Below are 16,652 nucleotides of genomic sequence, written 5' to 3'. Positions count from 1 at the left end.
TAAATGGATCCAGATGTTAAACAACTTACAAAATAGGGTCACAATATTCCTTTCACGAACTGTGAAACATATTTGGCATTCCCACTTGTTCACCAGACCTCAGGTTAATTGTGATCACGATGGGACTGAGATCCACATTTACTTTACCAGGGGTCCAACCTGAGACCCCTTTTGTTCAGTCTTTACATGCTAGGTAATACGCAGTAATGTGTCCTACCACAACTATGCAGACACCTGGCGGACAGCAGGTGAGGATGGGCCTGTGGACTCACTGTCACTGCCTCCAACAGACCACTGTGGATGCAAAACAACTTTCAACTAAACTCAGACAAGACTGAAGTCATTGTCTTTGGCCCACAAAAACCAAGAGAATGTGTCAGCAGTCATCTGGAATCTCTTACTTTAAAAGCTAATAATCAGGTTAGAAATCTAGGGCTAATAATGGACTCAGATTTAAACTCTAACAGCCACATTAGATCAATTACATCATCTGCCTTTTACCATCTCAAAAACACTGCCAGAATCAAAGGTTTACTGTCAAAAAACAGACTCAGACTTACCCATGCATTTATCTGTAGCAGGTTCTCACTGGACTCTCTGAGATGTGAGACAGCTGCAGTCCATCCAGAATGCTGCTGCTCAGGTCCAGACTAGAACCAGGAAGTACCACCATATTAGTCCTGTGCTCAGGTCTCTGCACTGGCTTCCTGTGGCTCAGAGAATAGGCTTTAAAACAGCTCTGCTGGTCTAGAAGTCTGTCCATGGTCTAGCACAAAGTACATCTATGACATGTCTCTGACATGTTGGCCATCTCGGACCCTGAGAACCTCAGGGACTGGTCTTCTGCTGGTGTCCAGGGTCAGGACTAAACACGGTGAAGCTGTGTTTCAGTTCCATACAGTCTTCCTGATGATGTGAGACAGACCTCTACTCTGACAATGTTTAAGTCCAGACTGAAAACAGCTCTGTTCACCTGTGTAAAGAACAACTGAAAGGGTTCTATCTGCATTCTGACCTTTTACTTTATCATTTATGTTTTATTCCCTCCGCCAAGGAGGTTCTGTTTTTGCCGGCGTTGGTTTGTCTGTCTGTGTGCAAGATAACTCAAAAAGTTATGGACTGATTTGGATGAAAATTTCAGGTAATGTTGATATTGGCACAAGGAACAAATTATTAAATTTTGGTGGTGATTGGGGGGGGGGGGGGGGGGACGACTGATCTGCCTTGGCGGAGGTCTGCGCTCTCCCAGTGCTTTTCTAGTTGATTATGTGTTAATTGTGTGTTTTTAACCTGTCTCTTTTCCATTTTTGTAAAGCACTGTGAATTGTATGAATTGTACTATACAAATAAATCTGCCTTGCCTAATACATTTTTCAGTAAAGTTACTGGTGACTGACCACATTAAGACAAACTGCAAAGAGAACAAGAACAGTATTTATTACCAACAGAGTTCTATATATTTGTATTTACAGTCATGAGCAGTCAGCGAGCTTATTTTTTCATATTTTCTTCCTCTTTGTCACTTTCCATCTCTTCTTCTTCCTCCTCCTCCTCTTCCTCCTCATCATCTTCATCAAAATATTTGTCCTCTGCATCTCGGGTGACAATGTCCAAGTTGTCGTAGTCTGGGTTCTCGTCCACTTCGCTGCAACAAACACGTGAACATTTTAAGAGTAATTTCAAATTTGCTCAGTTTCACAGAACAGTAATCATCTGTCTGTCAACCTATTGCTGATGGTTTCTGTCTAAACTACAGACAAGATGACAAACAGTAACGGATCTGTCACCATAGCAACTTACTGTCCAATTTTACTGACTTTCATGAAGTGTTTGCAGTATTTCCATGCTTTTAAAACCTGATAATTGTTGGAACTCCTGGAATATGCTGGTTGTAATGCACAGTCCCACTACTTCCTGAACTTAAAGCAGCTCCTTTCTTTCTTGTCTTTCATTATTGGACACACTGATTAAACCAGGTGTGCCTGACCACAGTAGTCACAACAAGAAGTAGCAGACACGCCTGGATTAATCAGTGTGTCCAATAATGAAAGACAGGAAATAAAGGAGCTGCTTTAAGTTCAGGAAGTAGTGGGGCTGTGCACAGAACCCATTATTTTCTTAAACCAGTTGAAAACACAGTTGACATGATTAGGATGGTAATATGTTTGCTTTATTTTGAGCCAGGAAAAAAAACTTAATAGCCATGGCTATCTGCAAGAAAATGATCTATACTCGAGGATAGATCCTTTAAGGGGGTCATATTTTGCTAAACCCACTATTATTGGTCTTTGGTACATTTATTTGTGTATTTAGGGACCCTAATAGTTCAAAAAGTTTGAATTTGAACCCAAGAATTGAGTGGATTTCTACAACCCGTTTTAATTCCTGCTTAATTTGTTACGTCACGACATTTGCACATGTAAGGTCAAGACTTCCGATGAACATTTCTCCGAGTACGCCATAGTTGTTTATCAGCAGCAGCAGTTGTAGTCCATACTGAAAATATGTCCAAACTTCGAGCCGATTACTTAACATGTTCAGTTGTTGGTTGTATTAACAAACACAAGTGGCTGAACGGGACAGAGCAGCACAGCCAACAACCTGGAGGGGGGTGGGGTTACGTGCATTTAAAGGGCCAGCGCTCAAAACAACCTTTCTGGTGTCATTACTCAGAAATAGGGTTGAAGATAGAAGGAAAGGTCATTTCAAGCACCAGTGTGCATGGACGACTTTGAAGCAGATGTGTGTATCAGTGGTTGGTGTTAAACTCTGGAATTCTCTTTGTAATGAGCTGAAGGACTGTAGAAACATATTCCAACTGAAAAAAGTATATAAAGACAGAACTACGAGATTATATGAACAGTTCTAAGTTTTTACATTTTGCTTCGTATTTGTTTTGCATCTTGTGACATATTTATTTACTTATCCTGGTCTGGTATCGTAATTGTTCTGCATCATTTCATCAGATATACATTTACCTATGTTGTTTGTTTTGTACTTCCTGGATATGTAGTTTTACACTTGGTTTTGTATTTATTTTGTATTATCTTTAGATGTATTTTGTTTGGTTTTTCTGAATTTATACAGTATGATTTTATAGCTAGTTGTGTATAGCTAACCAGTAAGGCTATTATTATTCAGAAGGGGGCAAGAAATATAAGATTTTCTTCATCCTGTTCCTTTTTGAGCATGGGTGTGTACGTATATGTTTGTTCACCTGATGATTATTGAATGTCTGCTGATGAAATACACAACCATGAATGAAATAAATGAAATAAAAAAAAGATGGACCTGTGGAGTTGAATTAATGATTCATTCAGACCCAAGCATAGCATTTACAGTTTATGTAGACCACAGGGAAATGTTTTAAAATGCATAATTGTATTTAAAAAAGCAAAATATCACCCCTTTAAAACATCCCCTACTGGTTCTGCTCTCATATTTAGTGATTAAAAAAAGGGAAATTCATAAATGTGGTTATAATCTTACATACTTGCTGTTTCAAATATCTAGAATGTAGTGCATATGTTTACCAGATTAACTCAATCATGTCTGCTGCATTAACTTTGTATAGGAACTGAACTGTTTATGTAGATCACAGGTGTCAAACATATGCCCACAATCGGTCCGGCGCGTGGGATGAATTTGTGACATGCAAAAATTACTGAAGATATTAACAATCATTAGTGTCAAAATCATTTTAGTTCAGGTTCCAAACCAAACCAAATACAAACCAATTTAACCTCAAGTGTATTACACCAGTAAAATACTACCATAATAATCTATAAACGGCAACCGCAAAGTTTTCTCTTTGTTTTAGTGTAAAACAGTTGAATTACATGAAAATGCTTACAGTTACAAACTATCTTTTCACAGTTAAATGTGAATAACTTGAGCAAATACAGTGGTGTGCAAAAATAATAGAACACTTGTCAAATCTTAAGAAACTGGTGGTTCATTTTATTTGCCAGAGCCTGAATTTCACTTTTTTGCCATTACAAAAGGTAAAGGCAAAGGTACTGAGAATATTTCACCCACGAATTTATCAGTCCAGTCCTTTTTTTTACATTTTACTCAAATATGTAGTGTGGCCCCCCTTGGCAACAACCTAAGGAAACTGCGGAAACTCTCTGGAATGAGCTTCTGAGAGCGTGGAATAACATTGGGGATGAAACTCTCAGAAAATACATCGACACAATGCCAGAAAGATGCGCTGCTGTGATTGTTGCCAAGGGGGGGCCACACTAAATATTAGAGTAAAATGTAAAAAAAAAAAAAGGCTGGACTGATAAGTTTGTAAGTGAAATATTCTCAGTACCTTTGCCTTTACCTTTTGCAATGGCAAAAAAGTGAAGTTCAGGCTCTGGGAAAAAAATAACCACCAGTTTCTAAAGACTTGACAAGCGATCTAACATTTTTGCATACCACTGTATGAACAACCTGAAATGTCTTAAGAGAAGTCAGTGTAATTTTAACAATATTCTGCCTGTTACTACATGTGTATTTGTAGATCCACTGTCATCTGTAAGTTGTAATGCACATGTGTAAATGATAAACTGAGAAATACTTTTCTTAAAATCCCACTTATTTTTCTTGAGACATTCCAGGTTGTTCATGTTATTCACACTGTTTAAAGGATGGTTTGTAGATGTAAACATTCTCATAATGTAATTTTACTTTTTTCACTGGTATTATTTTACCAGTCCGGCCTATTTTAGATCATATTAGGTTGAATGTGGAACTTAAACTAAAATGAGTTTGACAGCCCTGATGTAGATCTTTTACATGATTCAGTTTTTTGATGCACCAACCTGTAGTTGAAGTCTTTATCTTTTCCGTCTAAGAAGTGCTGGTGCATCTGACTGATGAATTCCTCCTTAAGCAGAGCCTTTTCCTCTGGTGTGGGTGCCCACTCCTTCTCCTTCACCCTATTATCTACAGTAGAGTAGAGATAAAGGAATGACATTCTGATTACACTGGTTTACAAGTAAAATGCTTCCAGAATAAAAGTAGTGACATTTTACCATGTGTGAGTCACTGATAAAGAAAAATTAAGTCATAAATGCTGGTTGGCTGAAGTTTCCAAGATACACTCTTGGGTTAAAATGTGAAATTCGAGAATTAACGAGAGAATGGGTTTTACTCAAAAGGTACGCCACCAATCAAAAGTTTTAGAACACCCCAATTTTTCCAGTTTTGTATTGAAATTCAAGCAGTTCGAGTCCAATGAACAGCTTGAAATGGTACAAAGGTAAGTGGTGAACTGCCAGAGGTTAAAAAAAAAAAAAGGTAAGGTTAAACAAAACTGAAAAATAATGTACATTTTAGAATTATACAAAAAGGCGACCAAGAAATGGGTTAACAACTTAAAGCAGTTCTGCAGCAATGGAGGTTGATCAAGCCTCGAAAGTTGTTGCTACCAATTCCTACAGGTGTCCCAACGTTTGTGAATTCCTTCCAACCCCCTCTGTCTGCATAAGTAGTGTTGGAACACACTTTGGTACCATACTGTTGTGAGCATTATTTGAACAGTACTGTACTGCAGAAAGTAGTGTGTTACTATAAAAATGGAAAAGAGGAAAAGGCAATTAATGATAGAAGAGAGACAGACCATCATAACACTGAAAAATGTAGGTCTGTCCTACAGAGAAATTGCCAAGAAAGTCAAGGTGTCAGTAAGTCCAGTTTCCTTCACCATCAAAAGGCACTCAGAAACTGGGGGAAATGCTGACAGGAAGAGGTCTGGCAGACCCAAAGACACAACAGAATCAGAAGACAAGTTTCTGAAAGCTTGTGTGATAGGAGAGTCACAGGACAACAGCTTCAAGCACAGCTCAGTAGTGGTCGTAGTAAGCAAGTCTCAGTTTCAGCTGTGAAGAGAAGACTTCCAGTTGCAGGTTTGATCAGTCCATAACACCTTCTTCCAGTCTTCAGTAGTCCACTGGCGGTGTTTCATGGCCCAGGTAAGCCTCTTTTTCTTATTCTGAAGTTTCAGCAATGACTTTCTTGCTGCAACTCCACCCATCAAACCTGCTACTGGAAGTTTAGTTAAAACTGTAGCCCTCTCTCACCTTCACCTTCCTCATCTTCATCCTCGTCCTCTTCCTGTGCACATTCTTCTCTCTCCTGCTCCTCCTGAAGGCGGTTCTGGATGAGGCGCTCCTGGTATGAGTCGAGGAGGAGGTGGGCGAGGCCTCCTGTGCCTCCACCTGGTGCCCCTGATCCCCCCTGTGCATCATCGAGCATCGCCTCCTGTGACCGCTCCAGTATCTAAAAACAATTGTTCAAAGTTACTGTAGGGAATAAAGAAGGCTAAACACCACTTACTGAATTTCTGGAAAAATGTCTAAACCTTCTAAGACTCACCTCCTCATCTGTCAGGTACTGGCCGATGTACTGCTCATACAGCAGCGGCTCCCTCATCCGCATCTGCTCCTCACTGAAATACTGGCCCTCTGAGAGACGAGACAGGAAAGGGAAGAAAAACCAGGAGAGAACAAGCAGTGTTTAGCTTTACAAACTGTAAACAAACTGTTGTAAGTTAGGGAATCATCATCACACACGATGCTTTATTTATAAAGCTCTATTATCAAAACAGAGCAGCACCCATCTCGATACGGCACTCAGCCATTTTAACATTTACATAGTATTCCAATTAACTGTTCTGTCCTACAAAGTCAAGTGAGTTACATTAATGCCCTGTCCTCACAGATAATTTCCCCCCCTCCTCCTAGTTTAAAAAAAAAAAAAGTCTGTCCACATTAGGGCTACGCGATACTGGAAAAAACTGACATTGTGATTTTTTTAAACCCTGCAATACGTATTGCGATATGAAAAAATACTCAGGGTGATGTAATAGTTGTGTGGTGCCGACATAAATGGTCGAACAAATTAGTTGTTTCCTCTCATTGTGCCAACAGGTGGAAGGCACTGTTGACACAGAACACGTGTTTCAGTATCATCCTTCTTGTCGCTGAAATAATTCCAGATAACTGACGTCGCTTTTCTTTTTGGCACCAAGTCTTCATTTTCAGTGATTTTCTCTTGTTAGTTGCTCATTTTTCAATGTTGTTACCAGCGACTCACTCCATGTGCAGGGGCGTGGTCTGCTTCTGCAAACTGATTAAGAACGCTTGTGATTGGTGGATCACTGTGCGTAGTGTGTCAGGTACCCAGGGTGAAATTAGATGAGAACATGTTGAGTTCATTTGCCTCCTACATTGCAGAACCTGCAATGTGACTATTGCACACAACTACATTGTGATGATGATGCTCAAACGATATATTGTGCAGCTCTAGTCCACATGAGTTTTGATTTAGACACACTAGAACACAAAAAACTATTACTGACCACAAACGCTCAGACAAAATCTTGTCCGCTGTGGACATTGCCAACCTTCAGATAATACTGGACACAGCAGATGAAGAGGCTTCTGTCTGTCATGAAGCTGAGCAATAATAACGAGTAACATTACATGAAAACTTACTTAAAGTGTTGGTTCAGGTTTTCACTGTGTATTTTTTTATATTGTATAGATTTCACTACAACAATATGTGTATTTGTCTCCTACATGTGCAAATTGGAGTTTAGGTGTGGATGAGAGGCCCAAGTGACAAGGAAAATGTTCTGCAAAATATCCATGTAAATTTGGACAATAATGAATCTTGTCCACAAGATGGTTACAAATGATGCAAAAATCCCTGTTTCCATTAGAGGACAGTTCCCCTACCCTTCTGCAGGGCCCTCAGGGCAGCATATCGATGGTTTCTGACTCTGGTCTTGTTAGGACATCCAGCCGCTCGTCTCTGTATGACTTTGCTGTAATGTTGGGCTCGTGGATCCAGGCTAACATGAGAAAACGCTGACAGGTGCTGGGGCTTCAGGCAGGACTGGAAAAAGAGAAGAAAATGTTTTAATGCAATAAATTGTCACTTTATTAGTTTATTATTTTTGTGCCTAATCCTTTGGCCATAGGATGTTGTGATAATGTGTACTGCTCAAAATCAGGAAGCCAGTGCTGTTACAGGTAGCTATTGTACACTGATCAATAATGACAGTGGTTCTCAAACTTTTTACAGTGGAGTACCCCCTGAAAAATACCTTTTTAGCCAAGTACCCCCAACTTCAGCATTTTTGACTGAAAAAAAAATTAGGCAAAATGTGTTCCTGTGCAAAAGGTGTCTGTTTATATTTTCAAAACTTTGTAAACAAACATATATTTAACTGTATATATATATATATATATATATATATATATATATATATATATATCTGTATATATAAAAACAATTCCTTTTAAAGCAAATTTTGTGTGCAAAATATAAACTGAAAAGTGCCCTCTTTCATTGATAAGAAAAAATAATAACATGGCCATTAATAAATGAACCTTTCATCAACAAAAAATAATTATTTAGCTACTCAAACTTATTGTGATTAATATAAAATAGAAATGTTCTCAAAATGTTACCAAAGCTTAAACAAGATGACTGACAATAAAACTATTATATGAATGCATTTATTGTGTTTTAAATTTCAGCATTAATTCTCATTATTAATGTTGTATTCAGTACATGATCACTTATTTAATGTATTTTCCAAAAAAATTCAAGTACCCCCTGGGCTTCTTCCAAGTACCTCTGGGAGTATGCGTACCCTACTTTGGGAACCCCTAAACCATGACATTCTGACCATAAATGGTTATAATATTGATGATTTTTTCATTTCAGTGGTACCTTTCACTGGGTTGGATATATTTGGCAGCAAGTGAATATTTGGTCTTTGACACTAATGTGTTTGAAGCAACAAAATGAGCAGCAGAAGGAACTGAGTGACTTTGACCAGGTCCATATTGTAACGGTGATGACTGGGTCAGAGCATCTCCACAACTGCAGGTCTTATTGGGTGTTCCTGTTCTGCAGTGGTTAGTGCCGACCAAAAATGGACTAAGGAGGGACATCCCAAACTCAGGACCATTGATCTGTGGGAGATGTTGGATAAATAAACCTGATCCATGGAGGTCCTCCTCTCTACTTCAAGGACTTCAGAGATTTGCTGCTAACATCTTGGTCCAGATACCACAATGCACCTTCAGAGGTCTGGTGGAGTCTAGGCCTTGGGTCAGAGCTGTTTATGTGGAAAACGGGAACCTACACAACATTAAACAGGTGCTAATGATGTTCTGCTCCCATAGATGCTTGATTGGTTGAGATTAGAGATGTAACGATATGAAAATTTCATATCACAGTTATTGTGACCAAAATTATCACGGTTACCATTATTATCACAGTATTGTTGAAATTGTGCTCAAAATGTTCAAAAAGTACTTATACACACACTGAAATAATTTAACCAAGTTGTATTTTGGAAAAAAATAAAATAAAAAATAAAAAATAAAATAAAATAACTGTCACAATGTACCTTCTGTTGCAGAAACATTCAAATATTAATCCTTAGTGGTCTGAGCCTATTTTGGCCGTTTTTCAATACTTTTGATTTTGCCTTTACATACTATATAAACAAATGTTTACTATACCCATGTTTGGTAATTTTTTCCCCCAGCACAACTTCATTTATATCATCTGCCAATTATTTTTTCACTTTAACCTACTATAAAAATACAAAAGGGCAGAAAACACATACACAAAAAAAATATAAAATCTGATTTGAAAAATGTATGTACTTTATTGCATAAATAACACAAAGATGCTTAACAAACCTTTTCAAAGACTTTAGGTATATACAATTAAAATTGTAATAAATTAAAACTATACTCAAATAATCGACATAAAAGCAGATCTTTACTTAGGTGTTTTTCTAGGGAAAAGTGCGGTAATCAAACACGATTATCATGATAATTAGAATTTAAACAGTAATACTAATCATCTGCAATTTTACCACGGTTTATCATTATATCGGTAATCGTTACATCCCTAGTTAAGATATAAATTGTTTGTTTTTGGTAGGTACTAACAATTGTACACAGGGAATGTTCAACAAGATCTGGAGATGCTCTGACCTGGTGATTTGACCATCATGATTACTCCTGTATCCAAATTCCTCAGATTCCCACTCAGTACACATCTAAACACCACTTTTCCTGTCAGTGGTCAGAATGTTATGGCTGATCGGTGTGTACCATTACCGTTAATACCCATCTGAGCTTGGACTGAAGCCACTGTAAATTCTGATAACCCTATGTAGTCTCAATTCAGGTGCAGATTAAAGCAGATGTGCACACATACATGGTACCTCTCCAGGAACACCAGTGGTCTGCTCTGGAACTGATGCAGCAGCTCCTGTCTTCGCTCCTCCAGGGTCAGCTCAGCCTCTCCGATCTGCTGGCTCTTCACAAGGTTTCCACTCAAAGCTACGGCCTCAACCACGGCATTAGCACAACCAGATACACCCTGTGTCACGGACAACACACAGGAACATAATCCATACCACAGAATGTCCCCTGTGTTTATGTGTTCTACTGTACTGTTGGTAGTGATGTGACGTTCACAAATGAATCGAATCTTTTGAACGGCTCTTTGAAATGAACGATGGGAATCGAGTCTTTGTAAAGAGCCATTCATTTTTTTTTTTTAAGGAGGAAATGTAAAATAGCCTGTCAATTTAGCGTCACTGGGGAGGCATTGGGCAGGGGGAGAATGTTCGAGCAGAAAAAAAAAAAGAGTGCACTGCGCATGTCTCATGGCAAGAAGTTAGCAAAAAAAAAATAACAGGTTGAAGCATGAGGTGAGCATAGAAAAGTTTGAGAGTGAGTAAGTGACCACCTGTGAGTAATGAGCCAAAGAAAAAGGAGTAGTATTTGGATGCACTTTTCAGAAAGAAAAGATGGGCATGCAACTTGAGAACTGCACTATAGTTCAGGTATTTAAGTAATTGCAGTGATTAATCACTGTTGTGTTTTGTGCAATTTTTTCCGTATGTTTACACACATTATTGCTCTTGTTTTGAGGAGAATAAAATGTTATTTCATTAAAAAATGTTTTATTTTCTTCTTCATTTTTAGGCTACAGACTAGTCCACATAATGTACCGTGATGTTTCTTGTCCAATTCCAGCATTTGCCTAATGTCACCTCTCACGTCATGTATTTAGCCCACACATTTTAACTAACTATTCTTTTTTATGGTAAGACAATATTTACTGCCATGCCAATTCACCCTCCGGTATCCAGGTGCGCCTTTTAGGCACACTTTGCACTTCATGTTAAAAAACTTCATATTATTTTTCACAATTTAAATAAGGTTAGAATTCAAAAGTTGTCCATTTTGGCATGATCTTTAAGATTCTGGCCATTAACTAAAATGTGCACATTGTAAACAAAAGAAAACTACCAGACTAGCATCTGTCTCCCAAGTGTGCCTAAAACACACTATTTCTTCCATTTGAAATGTATGATTAGGGCTGACCTGGATTTACAAAAATAAAATCTAATTAGAGCAGAAAAATAAATCAATATATAATATTTAATAGTTTGATTTATAGGTGTGCATTTTATACACACTTGGTGACAGATGCTAGTATTTTTGAACATTTGACCTAGCGCCAAAAATAATAATGCAAATTAACCAATGTTGGAATTAATCATTGACATATGCCAGGCTGCAAAAATCAAATAATACGTGATCCACTTTTTATGTAGTATATTGAAAAAAAAAATATTTTTTGTGTTTTTTGCATCCAAAAAAAAAAAAGGTTTGTTTATATTACAAACACGGCATTTAAAGGGTTAAAAATGTGACAATTATTGATTATTTGGTATTTTTATTTATGGCTCAAGTTGATAAAATATAAAAAGTGTAAAAGAATTAAAAACAAACTGTATGAATTTTTTTTGGACATTATTCCATAAGTGTGCCAAAAAGGCACACTTGGTGCTCAGTAAGGGCCTTGCTGGACAGGATACCGGAGGGTTAAACACCTTTAAAATGTAATGTCAATCATCACATGCAGCCTACTTAGTCATTAAACATTGGTGTTTCAAAAGAATGCAAAAACCATAAAAGAGCCAGTCTGTTGAACGGCTCCCTTCAAAGAGCCAAAAGTCCCATCACTAACTGGAGGTCTTACCTGCTGCGGAGGCTGCTGACTGTTTGTCCTGTTGTGTAACACGGTCTGTACGGACTGTGTCTCCGTTTTTTCTGTCAATTCTCTCTTGTCTTCACTCTCAAACGACAGCGGTTGCGTTTTAGCCGGAGTTTCAATCTCACCCCACATTATTTTGATTCAAATGTATACTAGTTCAGCTGATGAAACGGTTCTGAATAAAACAGTGTCTTCTGGTCTTCTTCTGTAAAAAATACACCACCCAGTATGCGTTAGCTAAATTGCTTTAAACACATCATAAACTCATATAGAAAGTCAATAATTTATGTAAGCCACATTTTTAACTTTCGGATGTTAAGCGTTTTGTTTTGTCGCCATATTGGTCCTTCGCTCCAATCGGTCCCCCCTTCTCTGGGACTGAACATTGGTTCCGCTCCTATTAAAAATCCTCCTTGCGTTTGGTTTTGTCGCTCCCTGGTGGTGAGTTTAGATCATCAACACATTTTACACAATGCAAAACGTTAGCCCCATAGCATCATTGCCTAAGTCATATTTTGGCCTAATTGTGGTAACTGTGTAACTTTACTCTCAGACAATACTAGTGTAAAAAGGTAAGACTTTTATTTTTATAGAGCAGAATAAGATGTATGTTTAATACTTTATCATCTATTAATTTATCATACATTTTACCTCTTAATTTCGTTGTACTTGTTACAATGACAACAAAGCTATTCTATTCTATTCTATTCTATTCTATTCTATTCTATTCTAATTTTGCATTCATTCTGACTTTAACTGGGTTTAATTGAATGACCGCACATGTCTGAGGTCAGCTGCACAGTTTATTTCAGCACACTGTATATAGAATCAGAGAACAAGTTTTATAATACATATAGGCAATTTATAAAAGACAGGATGTGTTTTGCACAAGGGGGATTTTATCAACTCCACTTTTTAGTTGAGCATGTCACCATCTGCTGTTCTTGTAGCTTCACAGTCATTTTACTGTCTTTTTTTTTTTTTTTTTTTTTAAGTCCAAATTGCAACTTAAAGGTGCGGGAGACTTTTGTGATGAATTTTTCATCAAATCTGTGAAACCTCTGTTATAGCCTAAGTATCACGAATCTGCCTGCAGCAGCAGCGCGAGCCTCCGTTTCCCACAATGCATGTCGGGACAAAAAAATTCCGAAGATGCTCCAGTTACCTCCTGGCTCTGAATGTAAACACGCGGGGTTTGTTTATGGTGGATGGCACTTTGAAATTGTTCATCATAATGCAAGAGATTCAAGTGAGTAATCACAGAAAGACTTACAGATTCTTGATACTTAGGCTATGACTGAGGTTTTACAGATTTGATGAAAAATTCATCAAAAAAATCTCCCGCACCTTTGAGTCTGACTTAAGACATGTGAGTCAAGTCTCCCGTTCCCATAGTGTGGGCCCAAATGCTGAGCAGAAGATGAATTAACACTTTATAACTTACTGATATCACAAAGTGCAACAGTACACACAGAACTTGTCGTTTTGGAGAGAGCTGGAGACTTTATTTTCAGTGCAGTTTAGTCAGCCTGAGGGTCATGTCTTTAGAGGCGGGAGGAAAGCAAGACTCTAGTGGGAATCTGTTCCACATTCATGATTTCTTTCCTCCACGGAGGATTTTTTTCCTTAGAGCCTTCTTCCTCTACCACAAGTTCAACCTATTAAGTTTTCTTCTGATATTCTCATAAACCTCAGGAGTCAGCTTAAGTATTACTGAAGTCTGAATCCATCATCAGGTCTGGACTTCACTGACCCTTTCAGACCTTTATCTTCTGCAGATGTTTTCTTTGGTCATGAGTTAAAGGTGCGAGAGACTTTCGTGACCAGTTTTTCATCAAATCTGTAAAACCTCAGTCATAGCCTAAGTATAACAAATCTGTAAGTCTTTCTGTGATTACTCACCTGAATCTCTTGCATTACGGTGAACAGTTTTGAAGTGCCATCCACCATAAACAAAATGTGTGTTTACAAACAGAGCCAGGAGGTAAGTTGGGCATCTTCGGAATTTTGTCGCGACGTGCATTGTGGGAAAGGGAGGTTCGTGCTGCTGCAGCAGTGCGACCATATGATATCATATGGATGAAACAAACACGACGCGGAAACAGTTGGAGGAATAGGCATAGAGGGAAGGGAGCTCCTGCCGTTTCCGCGTTGTGTTTGTTTCATCCATATAATATCATATGGTTGCGCTGCCGCTGTCAGGTGGCTGCGCGAACCTCCATTTCCCATAATGCACGTCACGACAAAATTCTGAAGATGCCCGAGTGACCTCCTGGCTCTGAATTTAAGCATATGATTTATTTATGGTGGATGGCACTTTGAAATTATTCACAGTAATGCAAGAGATTCAGGTGAGTAATCACAGAAAGACTTACAGATTCATGATACTTAGGCTATGACTGAGGTTTTCCATTAATCGATTCATTGTCAAAGTCATTAAAGGTACAGTGTGTAAGATTTTTATAGTGTACTTTCCAATAATCAATCTAATTATTGATTATAACTGAACAAAATAGTGCTCAATCAGTCAAAATTGAATTCAGTTCAATTCAGTTTTATTTATAGAGCCCAATATCACAACAAAGTCATCTTACAGGGCTTTACAGAAATTGTTGAATTGATAAAATAAAAAAAAATAAAAAAAAGGGAACAACCAGCCAAGTACTCAGTCGGTGAAGCAAATGGAAAGGAAAACTCCAAAAAAGCCAGTGGGAAAAAGAGAAACCTCGTGGAGAACCACAGTGAAGGACAGATCCACTCCCATGGACGGACAGACTGTAGATGAGTCCAGGACTGACGGACACCCACTTGATGATGTAATTCCAGTCTGTAGGGATGCAGTAGGGTGGGGGTACATCTGGTGGGGGTGAGGAGGTCCATCCAGACTGGTGAAGGGAAGGGAGGAGGTCCCGGGTCACAGGTCAGGACAGGGTACAGATGGGTCATCTCAGGTCCCGTCGTCATTGGGCCACATCTGAAACAGTAGCCACTCCCCCAGATGGGAGTGGGGAAAAGGGACAAAGGGTGAATAGAGGTGAACAGACTAAAAAAACTAAATATTGTAGATTATTAGTAGTGAAACAGGTGATAGGACTCAGAGCTCTGTACTTCCCCCAGCATCATTGCTCCTAGGGCAGCTTAGACTGAACTGTGGGTTCAGTCTGTTTGTAACTAGCCTGACCATAAGCCTTTTCAAAGAGGAATATTTTCAGTCTGATCTTAAATGTCTCTGTCGCTTTAACATTAGCTGGAAGCTGATTCCATAAGACAGGAGCTTGGTAGCTAAAGGCTCTAGCTCCTACTGTACTTTTACAGACCCTGGGAACCACCAGCAGACCTGCATTCTGAGAGCAAAGTGTTCTGTTAGGATGGTACGTACTAGAGCAGGGGTGTCAAACACGTGGCCCTGGGGCCAAAACCAGCCTGCCAAAGGTTCCAATCCGGCCTACGGGATGAATTGCAAAGTGCAAGTAAGGGCATCAAACCCAAAAATAATATCATAATAACCTATAAATAATGACAACATCAATTTTTTTCTCTTTGATTTAGTGCAAAAAACATTAAATTATGAAAATGTTTACATTAACAATCTATCCTTTAACAATAAAATGTGAATAACCTGAAAAAATATGAACAACCTGAAATGTCTAAAGAAAATTCAGTGCAATTTTAACAATATTTTGCCTGTTACTAAATGTTTTGTGCCTTTGTAGAACTGTAATACACATGTATAAATGATAAGTCGAGGCATAATATTGATAAAATTGTACTTATATTTCTTAACAAATTCCACTTTTTTTCAGGTTGTTCACATCCTTTTTGTTTGGATAGTTAGTAAATGTCAGTATTGGCATAACTGAATATTATTTTTTGCACTAAAACAGTTTGAAGTTGTCATTATTTATTGGCTATCATGCTATTATTTTACTGGTCCGGCCCACTTCAGGTCAAATCGGGTTGAATGTGGCCCCCAGAAGAAAATGAGTTTGACACCCCTGTACTAGAGCATCTGTGAGATAAGAAGGGCCCATACCATTAATGGTCTTATACTGTATGTAAGAAGGATTTTAAACTGAATTCTAAACTGGACTGGAAACCACTAAAGGGCTTGGGGCACAGGGCTGATGTGGACTCTTCTATTAGTTCCTGTTAATAGTCTTGCCGCAGCATTTTGAACCAGCTGAAAACTTTTTAGAGAACTTTTAGGACACGCTGCGAGTAGGGAGTTACAGTAATCTAGTCTAGATGGAAAAAACTATTTAAATTATGCAGCTGGGATAGGGTCCAAGTGACCCCCATGACCCTAGTGAGGGTAAAGCAGGTTCAGAAAATGAATGAATAGATTTAACCCTGTAAAGCCTGAACCATTAAATCATTGACAGAAAATTCCACTTCTTTGAAACTGGAGCCTTTATCGGTCCTTCTGAACAACCAAAAAATGTTTTTTCAAATATCAATTTCCATTTATGAGTTACAATTTTGTATCATATGTGATACATGTGGTCTCAATGCTCAAATATTATTTGTCAACAAACAAAAACATAATGTATCACAAA

At 38.3% G+C, this 16,652-nt stretch overlaps 1 protein-coding gene across 4 annotated transcripts; it reads right to left on the bottom strand.

Annotated features, from left to right (window-relative positions):
- Positions 1-1,412: 1,412 nt before the first annotated feature.
- Positions 1,413-12,451, bottom strand: ccdc97 (coiled-coil domain containing 97). 4 transcript variants are annotated; one of them, XM_030141976.1, is made up of 7 exons: positions 12,082-12,451; positions 10,243-10,422; positions 7,731-7,890; positions 6,367-6,455; positions 6,072-6,270; positions 4,812-4,935; positions 1,413-1,645 (listed from the first exon to the last, which is right to left on the bottom strand). In XM_030141976.1, exons 1-7 carry the CDS (start codon positions 12,226-12,228, stop codon positions 1,492-1,494), a joined length of 1,053 nt encoding a protein of 350 aa, XP_029997836.1. In that variant the 5' UTR covers positions 12,229-12,451; the 3' UTR covers positions 1,413-1,491. The 4 variants fall into 4 exon arrangements, with proteins under 4 accessions (XP_029997836.1, XP_029997837.1, XP_029997838.1 ...); XM_030141977.1 differs by having other exon boundaries at positions 6,078-6,270; XM_030141978.1 differs by having other exon boundaries at positions 10,243-10,410.
- Between the last annotated feature and the right edge of the window lie 4,201 nt (positions 12,452-16,652).

The sequence above is a fragment of the Sphaeramia orbicularis genome, chromosome 8, assembly GCF_902148855.1.
Source record: "Sphaeramia orbicularis chromosome 8, fSphaOr1.1, whole genome shotgun sequence".
Taxonomy (NCBI): Eukaryota; Metazoa; Chordata; class Actinopteri; order Kurtiformes; family Apogonidae; genus Sphaeramia; species Sphaeramia orbicularis.
Note: the sequence above shows the minus strand (reverse complement) of the source record. Positions and strands in the feature narration are given on the sequence as shown.

Coding starts and splice junctions, on each gene's coding strand:
- ccdc97 (XM_030141976.1), bottom strand. CDS start 12,228: ATGTGGGGTGAGATTGAAACTCCGGCTAAAACGCAACCGCTGTCGTTT. Junction 6,456..7,730: donor CCTGAGGGCCCTGCAGAAGG/GTAGGGGAACTG, acceptor CTCGTCTCTCAG/AGGGCCAGTATTTCAGTGAG. Junction 6,271..6,366: donor AGTACCTGACAGATGAGGAG/GTGAGTCTTAGA, acceptor AATTGTTTTTAG/ATACTGGAGCGGTCACAGGA.